We start from the raw sequence: 11089 nt of genomic DNA on the forward strand, positions 1-11089 counted from the left end.
AAATTGTCACAGATTATCTTGTTATCTTTCTCAAGCTTTTCTGGATTTGAAGCAGACGTGGATTTGGACCGACCAGGTTACAAGGGGTTATTAATTTTGGAGTTGCTTAGATCAATCTTGCCAATAGCCTTGCCTTTGTCAATAATCTTACCTTCATCGGTTCTAGTAGAAACGAGGATGTAGTCGCTCGAAAAATATGAGAAGCTTTTGAGACCAACGACGTTAATTGAACTGTTGTAGGCTTCAATTTTGACAAATCTGACAGGATCTTACCATTCTTGTTCGACATCTAGAATGTAGGATGAATAGAAGAATTCCTTGTTTTCAAATTGTAAAACAAGATGAAAGATAGTTGTGTTACCTTGGAAACCGACAAGGTTACAAGCAAGAAGAAGTAGATGGTTCCCCAAGGTTCATACAATTACCAAGATGTTGAGGAAGATGAGTGATACAACTTCAGAGAAAAAAATGAAAAGATAAAAAAACACTCAAATTTCTATTATTAACAACCAACAAAAACACAAGGAGGTGAACAAATACATGGCCATGGGGACGACTAAAATTAAATATAATAATAATAATAATAATACACAAACACAATACAAGGGGACAACAAATAATAAGGATTATGATTTTTTTTTTCTTTTTTTAGGGAGAAAAAATAAATAATTACAATAATAATAATAATAATAAAAAGAAAAAGAAAAAGTGGTTTTAAGAAAAGCCGATGGTTTTGCCAAGGAGCCAAAGAACCAAGGATAATTCAATTCCAAAGATGGTGTGGAGTGTAGTCCTATCCAGTGTAAACCCGTATATCGTTATTCCAGCTCTGTTATTCTCGAAATACGTCACTGCACATTCCAATTACCAAACAAACAACCCATTATCAATTTCAATTTCAATCTCAATTTCAATTACCAATAACAATAGTTTAAGTGAAGAGGTAAAGGAAGATTAAAATTACCTAATGCTTGTCTCTTTTGGAATGAGATTGTGCTGTAAGCGTATGCTGGGATCAACTTGGTGTTGTCCAAATCATCTTCGTCGCAACCTTCGTCGCCTTCTGACTCTTCTCCCACGCCGTGGTGCGTTGGAAAAGCCTGGTGAATGGTGGATGCCATAGGCGTCTCGCCGTCCGTGACGTCGAAAGAATCCAACGTGGCACACACATGCCACTTGGCAGCAAGTGCGGTCACTGATTGCGCTTTATGGGTTATTTTTGTAGCACTTCGTAATAGTATCATAAGGCTGGTAAGAAGTGTCATTGAGCATAACTGCACTCAATTTTTTGCATCTTTGGTTAGTAATTATTTCTAGTCCCCAAGTAACAACATTAATGGATTTTTGGACTTCCATTTGGATTTTCTTTTACTTCGATGTCATAACTAAGAAAGTAAAGTTTTAAAATCTAAAATACAAAGCTTTTTTTTTTTTTCTTTAATGCCATAATTTAAAGAAATTAAGCGGAAAAACATAAAACTAAAAACAAAATATGGTTTTTCATTTTTATATTTTTTGTGAAAAAGGTAAATGTAAAGAAAGGTAAAAGAGAAGGTACCGCAAGTTCACCGGCGATGTAGATATTGAGGTTGGAAGAGGATTTAGTAGTAATTAGAAGGGAAGTGAACTGGCTACCGGTGACGAGGACGAGGGATCCCAATATGAAGACGCGGTAACGGTGGCTGATGATTCGGAGATGTCGTCTGATCCTCAAATGCTCAGAGAGGACGGAGGCGACGTCGGAATCGACCTGGAAGACGGTGGCAAAGTCCTGGAGGCGGAGGATTTGGAGGTCACAGATGAGACGAAAGAGGATACAGACGAGGAATATGACGGTGGTTCTGTAAAGCCAGGAGAGAAGCTCCATGCAACAAGCTACTACATCGCTCACTATGACATTACCCAAGAAGGGGATTTGTGAGGCGCCCGATGCGTACCACCAGATTTTGTATGCGCTCTCCGCTGCGAAGCATGGGATCACGAATGTTGACAGTACTCTTAGTGATCTCTGCAAAACCCATCACACAAACCACCTGATATACACTTTGACAAATTTATATATATAAATATTGAAAATGATAAAATATCAAAAAAAAAAAATTATAACTTAACGGCAATTAAGTAAATATACTTAATAGCATTTAAGTGAATGAAAGAGTCTCTTATATTTTTGTAAATAAGTTTATCTTTTATCAACTTTTGGCTAAAAAAACATTTTTATGAGGCAGGATTATTATAGTTTTAGGTTATAATAATTTGTGTTTAGGATCTAGATTATTTTGGTTTAGGTAATAATCGAGTGTGTTTGTGGTAATTTATACTTTGTCAGTAGATATATATTTTTCTTTTTCTCAATCATTTAACAAAAATTCAGAATCTTTTATCATAAATTCGAATAATGTATCAATTTATATCACGTGTATCAAATGCCTATTAGAAGCGTATCATATGTATCAAAGTAGATATCAGTAATGTATTATATGTATATAATAATAGTATATGCATTATATATCAATGATGTATTAAGATGTATATGGTGTATATCAAATGTATCACATGCGTTGAGCTTTTTTTATCATTTTGCAAAAGTAAATAAGTCTTCAATAAGTATATAACTTAACTTAATTGGCTAGACATGCAGGAAGTACTTCTTTTAAGTAATAAATATTAATAGTAAAAATAGAAATTGAGTTTCAACTTAAAATTGAGATTAAAAATGTAAACCTTAAAATTGGATAGAAATTGAGACTTAACTCAAATCTCAAGGGATAAAAATGTAACATTTGAAACATACGAATAAACCGAAAAACAAACGTAAAGCTTGAAGATAAAAAAAAATAATGTTTTGCTATCTTAGGACCAAATAGGTGACTTAGAAGTTGGGGATCAAAAATACAACTTTTCCAAAATTTTAATGTTTATCATACCATGACTTGGTGGGGGTATTTGATTTATTTCGAATTCTAATTTTCTACTTATCTGTTCTTTTAATTATAAAAATTGTACGGTGATTTTTTAACTTAAATTTATTACAATCCAGTATACATGTGTGTTTGTTGGTTTAGGGGGGACATTTTGTTTAATTTTTGTGTTTAATAGTTCATAGATCTAATCCAAAATTTAAAACTCTATTAAACTATAAATTAAATTTTAAGTGTAATAAATTTTATGGATTATTAATCTAAAATCAAAAATCCGTTAGACATTCTTAAGAAAATACAAGTTAAATATTTAAAGATTCATGAATTAAATATTTTTGATAAATTATAAACTTAGTTTTTAAAATTTAACAACTAAGGTACATATATTTTCAAAAGTATGGAATCAAATACAAAACTAGAAGTTTTAACTATACTATTATTACACAAAATTTAATTTTATGTCACATGAATCTATTCTTTGTTTTTTTTTTTTTTTTTTTATGACTTAGTTAAACATAAAATTTAAAATGCACACACTTATTAAATAGTATTTTAAAGTTTAAAAGATTATTAAACATAAACATAAAAGTTGATGAGAGTATGAAAGTTGTCCAGCAACCTTTAAAGTTAGAGGATTTTTAGGCATAAACTTAGAGAGTAAGTTATTTTTGTAAACCTTTTTCTTTTTTTAAAAAAATGATGTCTTTTCTGTTTTCAATTTCCGGAGATTAGTTGCTTTTATAAAAGAAGGGCCACCTAAGTTTCATGCTTTCATTATCTATATATACACTCACACAAAAATTAATCATTTAAATTTTTCTTTTTTTTTTTTTTTGGGTGTATGAAATTTTAATTGGGTGCACTCAACCATTTGCTTTTGTAACTTTTAAATTTTAAATTTTGTTTTTTATCTTTTTCTTTTTTAAATAATGATGTCTTTTCATTTCTTTAGACGAATGTCTTTTCGTTTTCAATTATCTGATATTAGTTGTAAGAATAAAACATTTGAAGTGTAAATCTTTTTTAAAAGAAACAAAAATTGATAAGAGAGTAAACTTTTAAAAAGAAAATTATAATTAAACCAGATAATTCAATTAATTAGGCATATTCTCTCGATGAAGAAGTTGAACAATTAAATTTTCTAATTTTGAATATTGTGTTAAACTACCAAATATGTATGCACACATCCGTAACACAAAATTTAAACTTTAAATTTAAAAGAAACAATAAAAGAGAAAAAAAGAAAAATTACAATAAAATCAAAATATCATTTTTGTAGACTTTTCTTAAATCTTAAAAAAATTTATAATAAAATAATAATTGACACTGAATAATAATTGACACTAAAATGACTAAAATTAAAGAATGTAAAATAAAAAACGTTATTAAAGAACTTGAACTAAAGTGATGTATTTTAATATTTAAAGAATAATTTATTTTTCAAAAATATAACAAAGCGACAAAAAAAAAAGTCTACACAATCATGCCTAATATATTTTGGTACACAATTTGTTTATATGATCGTCTATTTTTTCAAATTTCTTTGTTGCACGAACTTTATTTTTTACCAAAACCGAATCTAAAGGACGAAAAGAAGAAATACATAAAATAAATATTTTAATAGTTTATTATATTTATGAAAAATTTTCATTAAAAATTGTGTTATATTAATACGAAACAAAATTTATTTATTTATTTAAATAATACTAAACAAGAATTAGGATTTAAACCCATTAAAATTCTTACCATTAAAAGGCAAAAAAACAAACGCCGCAATGAGAGGCGAGAAAAAGACCAATTAAACCAACAGATTTTTGCACAACCCCAAAAATTAATCCCCAAATCTTTAACAAATTCAAACTCATTCTTCAAATTATATTTAAAAAAAAAAAAAAAAAAGGAGAATCCAGAAAAAAACCACAATCAAAGATTCAAAATCCAGATCCAAAAGAATTTCAGTATCGAATTATACTTACATTGAGCTTGATCGTATATCCTCTTCTCACAGTTTCGCTTTCATCGCAGAGTTTGTCGAAGAACAAGAATCTCCTAAGTCCATATCTCCGAATGAAACTGGAAAGGCAGAGAAAAGAAACCGTTGCAACACTACTGAGCGACAATTGAACAACGCGATCGAATGGTCTAGCGTGATTGCTATCACAAGAAGAACAAGCCAGAAGGAAATGAGAGGTTGCTGGAACGATTATAGCGAAAAGAAAGAACATCGACCATGATAATCCGGCCGTCCAAATGTCGGATTGATCGACGCACATCCACCGAAGGTAAGATCTGAAACTATGTAATTCATCGTGAGCGTGAGAGACCGAGCGCTTGAATACGCTTGATTTTCTGTTAATCAACGCTTCTCTGTTACTATCTCCCATGGCCAAAAAAACAAAAAGAAAAAAGAAAAAAGAAAAATAGTCTCTGGATTGTTCCTCTTCTCCCCTGCGATTTCTTGTAGAAATTCAACCGATGGATGGAGATATCTTGATTGAAGAAGATGATAAGGGAATTTGAATTTACTTTTACTTCACTTTTTTTTTCTGTTTTTTTTTTTCTGTTTTTTTTTTTTTTTTTTTTTTTTTTTTTTTTTTTTTGATTTATGTGGAAGGTTGAATGAAAAGGGATTACAGAGAAGAATGGGTAAAGAGGAACAATAGAAGAACCCTTGTGGCTTTGGGGTTTTTTCATTTTATATTTCGTTGAAGAAGATCAAGAACCCTCAGCCAAGGAATGTTTGCCACGTGGCTATATGAGTATTTCATTAAATTATTAGAATTATACTGTTTTATTAAATTTTGATCTTTATAACCTTTAATTTATCAAATATTTACATTTTTATTGAATTATTTGTGTTAAATTTGTTATATGATGAAAAAACTCATAAATCTAAGAATAGTGGAGTAGTTTACAGATGTATTTCTCTAGCTTAGAAGTAAAATTTAAAATCTCCATGTCTTGGTTCTACTATAATATCTACTTCTTCATTTACTGTTTAGAAGATTTTTTTTAAAAAAAAATGTTTATTTACTTTTTTTTAAAAAAATTTAAACAAATTGACACGTTTATTGTTTATATTATATTTACAATAACGAAATTTTTTATATTCTTTTTATGTTTTATAGATGGTTTTATTACGGAGATTTTTTAAAAAATCGAACAAAACGTGAAAATATTTACACCGTATAAAACAATTTTGAAAACATAAAAAAGCTTACACGCCCATAAGGTGAAATTACAAAAATACCCTACAATTAATCGGTCATATACGTGCACAAAAAGCCTTGTACATGATCGTTCAGATCTTGATACCACGATCGTTCAAATCTTGATAAATGATCTTAGTACATAATTTTATGACAGATCTAAACGATCTTCGTACAATTTGTACTAAATTTAACTAATCTTGGTACACGATCTTAAAATTGATATTTGTAAATGATCATATAATATAATCTAGAAGATCGTTGGATCCATATACATGATTGTTTACCATAACTACATGGTCGTTTAAAATTTATTACAAGGATAAACGATCATGTAATAAAATAATATATTTTAAACGATCGTTTTGATTGTGGTTAACGATTGTGTTGACAATTATAAACGATCGTGTTGACAATTATAAACGATCGTGTTGATTATGGTAAACGATTGCGTAGTCCAATGTAAATGATCGTGAAAAACTTCAAATCTAATGATTGTGTTGACCATGCTAAACAATCGTGTTAATAATTTAAAACCATATTGAATATATGAGAAAGATGAAGAAGAATGTTGAAACAATCATGAAATAGCTTCAAAGCATCTTGTCGAAAATGATTAAGATGAAATAGATGATTTAAATAGAAGAATAAATCGTTTAAAAATAGAGGAAAAAATATGGAAGATGAGATGGAGAAATTAAAAAAAAAAAGTGATAAATGATATTACAATATTCAAAAGTAAACTTAATTTATGAATACAATGGTGACTTCATGAATTTTTATTTTTTTGTTACAAGAACCCGTAAATATTTTTGAATTTTGTTATATTTATGTAAATCATCCTTTATTAAAATATATATATATCGACATTGTTGATTAAGTCTTATATGTTTGATGATAAACTTATGAAAATACAAAGATAGTTGATACGTGGACAAAAATTGTTTTATACCATAATATTAAATACTTGAGTAAACTTGTGTACTAAAAATATTGATTATTTGGAGAATCTTTTGATTTGGCACTTCAATTTAGTGATATTGTTTACTTGAAATATAATATAATTACATTAACTCATCAATACTTATGAGAAAAATTTAAAATTGAAATGAGAAATTTTCATAAATGTATGGTTCCTATAGCAAAGTTTATGAAATTAGCTATTTTTTTAGTATTTTAAGTTGGTCCTTTCATCTTTTTTCTTTTCTTCGTTACGATTTCTTTTCATCGTTTTTCTTTTTTCTCCAAACTGTTATTTGGTTGTTAATGATTGTGTGAACTTGAAAAATACATAATTTACGATTAAAAAAAATAGCAAAATCTAAAAGATGATGTATAAAGAATCTTAAAAAAGAATCATTTAAATTGGGGTAACCAAATTTAAACGATTGTGTAAAACAAATAAACGATGGTGTACTAAAAGAACTAAGAAAAATTGTTTAGCAAAATATAGACAATTGTGTACCAAAGAATCTAGAGAAAATAAACGGTCGTAAAATCTTGAAAAAATTCGTTTAGCAAAATTTAAGTGATTGTGTACCAAATTTTGAAAAAAAAAATTTAGATTTGACTATCTAAATGATCGTGTAACCAAATCTAAACGATCGTGTATTAAACAATAGTCAAATTTAAATGATCGTCTGTCAAATACATTACATACGTTGTTGACGGTGTGGTTGACGGAACATTTTTTGTATTTCTCATTGTGTGTCTGTGAGCTTTTTCCGTTTTCGAAATTGTTGTAAATATTTTGGCGCTTTGTTATATTTTTGAAAAGACTCCAATCAAATCATTATTAAACCTGTATTTTTATTGAAAAAGAAAAGATTTTTTTTTTTTGGAAAATAAGATCTTATAATTATTTATATAATAGTGACCAAACTAAAGTGCTGATTAACAAAAAAAAAAAAAAAAAAAAAAAAAAAAAGATATCAAAGTAATAAAGAAAAATAAAGTTTATAACAGTATTATATCATAGAACATTATTATGTATGATTAAGTGGAAAGTGTTGAGCTTTGAACCTTAGACTTCCACATGGGCTTGTTTAGTTTAGAATAGAAAATTTCAATTAAAACAAGTAATATATTAAAAATTATAAATTAATGATGCCCAATTAGACAGCTGGTATGGAAAACCAATGAAAATACACCACGTGGGATGCCCCAGATCTAGTGACCCGAACATTTCTTTTTGTCTCGTTTCTTTTTTTAAAGTTTTTATATGAATAAAGAAGTTTAGTAGCTGAATACGTGGCATCTTTTTATTGGAAGATCGCCATTCTTTTTGTCAAACAGTATTGATTTGATGGGTCAATGTGCTGTTCTGTTGACTTTTTGTGCTGCCGTGGGAGACGTCTATTGGTCTTGTTCATTTTTTTTCGGAAAATAGAGATTCCACACAACATTTCTGCTTCGTTCCTATCTAGAGTTTGTAAGTTATATTTTTCTGTTTTATGATGTAATTTGATGTTTTCATTTGATTTGCCAAATAAAGAAGTTGTAAATGTTTTGGAAAGAGAATCATATTTTTCTTTGAGCCTTATACTATCATATTTTTGTCACTTCAGCTTTGTTGACATTCACAATTTTTGTTTTTGTTCTTAAACTATTATGAAAGTAAACATTGATTCTTAAGACCCTGTGAAGCAAAGACACAAATACAGATATAGAATATAAATATGATATGATATGTCGACACGTCAATTTTTAAAAAATTAGGATACTGATACGTTTGAAGATACATTTTTTTCTTTAAAAAAAATATTGGATGTAGGTAAATTTAATATAAATATACTAAAATGTATTCACTAAATTCACGAAAAACCATAAAATATGAAATTAATGACAATGGTACGCAAATACACTACAAACATTGAAGTACAATAAAAAATAACAACATAAAGATATTGAAGTACAATAGTTCGTAGAATGTGATAGTAAAGAGACAAAAATTGATCGGATAAGAGGATTAAGAAGATTAGAGGCCTTACAAGAAATTTGTTTGATATCAAGTGTCGAATTACAGTAGTATATACTAACATGGTATATTTAGCTTGATGTAGACATATCTTCCTCCTCATTGTTTAAGTTTTCAATTTAGACATCATCTCTCATTTTTCTAACTTAATTAGTTTGATATAAAGTGTCAGATTAGAGTAGTATATACAAACATGACATTTTGTAGTGTCATGATTTTGTAGGTTGATGTAAACATCCCCCGTTTTAGTTTTCAATTTAGACAGCCCCCTCCCCCTTATTTTTTCAACTTATTTAGTTTGATATAAAGTGAAGGATTAGAGTAGTATATACAAACATGATATATTCGTCATTGTGATGATTTTGGTCCTTGATGTAGACATGTCCACTCCCCCCCCCCCCCCAAAGCCCCTCTCATTGTTTTAGGATGTTTGAGATTTCATCTTAGACATGTCCCCCTCCTCCATCATTATTTTAGAATGTTCGAGTTCCATCCATTTGAGTAGTGGTATAATGCTTTGAAGCCGTTTATTGAATTCAATCATATTGAATTTGTTGCTTTTGATGTAGACATGTCCCCCCTCCTCCCTCCCTTCTCATTTTTTTTTAGAAAGTTTGAGTTTTATCCATTTGAGTATGTCATATTTTAAGTACTAAATTTCGTCTTTTGCTTACATGTTTTACTTATTTATTCTATTATGTTGCATTTCAGATTTGACGCACAAATGGACTTCGAATGAATATGAAAAGAGTTTTTGGTTCGTATCTTATAATTTTTTGTTATGCACAATACTTTTGGTCCAAGACTTGTAGCAATTTTTTGTTGTGCATAATACTTTTTGTTTCTAGATGTAACTTCTTAATATAACTTCATGGTTATAACTTGGAAATAACTTACATCCAGTTACTAGATATAACTTCGTACTTATAACTTAGTTGACATTGCTTGAACTATTTATGAAATTATTGAAGTTTCTTGACATATATTTTTTGTGATGAAGTTGGTGTTATTACATGTTACTTAGTGATAAGTTTTTAAAATTATTATGTTTGACATTTTATAACAGGTTTATATAATTACTCAATTGGATATTACTTTTTTATATGTAATAAAATTCTTTTACTGGTTCAATAACGTCGCAAAAGCATTACTTTTTTTAAAAGAAAAATTGTAAGACTTTTTAGTTGCGCACCTCAATACATTGCAAAAGATATTTGTAACGGTCATAAATTAACCTTTAGCAATAATAATATTTATCACTAAAACGTCACCTTTAGTGGCATGTCTAAAACGTCAACATAGAAAATAAGTAGTGACATAACTTATGTTACTAAAAGTAAGCATTTAGTAATGCGCAAACGTCACTAAAAGTATACGTTTTGTGGCGTGAACTCTTTGTGTCGCTAAAACTTTAACCAACGCAGAATCAACAATAGTCCTAGCAACAAATGACTCTTTGTCGCTAATACTTTTAATAACGAGTTTTTGCTTTTTAGTGATATTTTTTGTGCGTCATTGAATATGCAATTTCTTGTAACCATGAAAAGTACAAAAATCTTGAAGAGTTGAGCAAATTTTTATTTGAATGTTAGGTTGGTAATCAGTGTGTTTTGAAATATCATTATCTTTTAGGCTATTTTGAATTATTATTGATGAGAAAGATAAAAGTCAAATTAAAAAGAAAAAGAAGTAATAACGAAAGGAATAATGAATGTTACACAACTGTAAAGCTATATAATTTTTATATTTTAAAATTATACGTTTCTATCTAAATTTTCAAAAGTAGAAAGACACTGGGGGTACTAAATTAAATAAATATAACTAGTTGCTTCATAATAAAACAATAATGAATATTATATTCCTCTAAATTATAATATTTATCTTTTAGGGTTATTATCCACTCTCTCTTTTCAACCTTTAAAAATTGAAATGAGAATACATTAAAAATAATTAAGAAATCGTGATGTTAGGGAATAGGAACT

At 28.5% G+C, this 11089-nt stretch overlaps 1 protein-coding gene across 1 annotated transcript; it reads right to left on the bottom strand.

Annotated features, from left to right (window-relative positions):
* Positions 1–469: 469 nt before the first annotated feature.
* On the bottom strand, positions 470–5587 carry LOC103490125 (uncharacterized). Its single transcript, XM_008449490.3, has 4 exons — positions 4898–5587; positions 1559–2008; positions 965–1274; positions 470–851 (listed from the first exon to the last, which is right to left on the bottom strand). The coding sequence occupies exons 1-4, from the start codon at positions 5303–5305 to the stop codon at positions 715–717; spliced, it is 1305 nt and encodes a 434-aa protein (XP_008447712.1). The 5' UTR covers positions 5306–5587; the 3' UTR covers positions 470–714.
* Positions 5588–11089: the final 5502 nt, after the last annotated feature.

This window comes from Cucumis melo, chromosome 1 (genome assembly GCF_025177605.1).
Source record: "Cucumis melo cultivar AY chromosome 1, USDA_Cmelo_AY_1.0, whole genome shotgun sequence".
Classification (NCBI taxonomy): Eukaryota; Viridiplantae; Streptophyta; class Magnoliopsida; order Cucurbitales; family Cucurbitaceae; genus Cucumis; species Cucumis melo.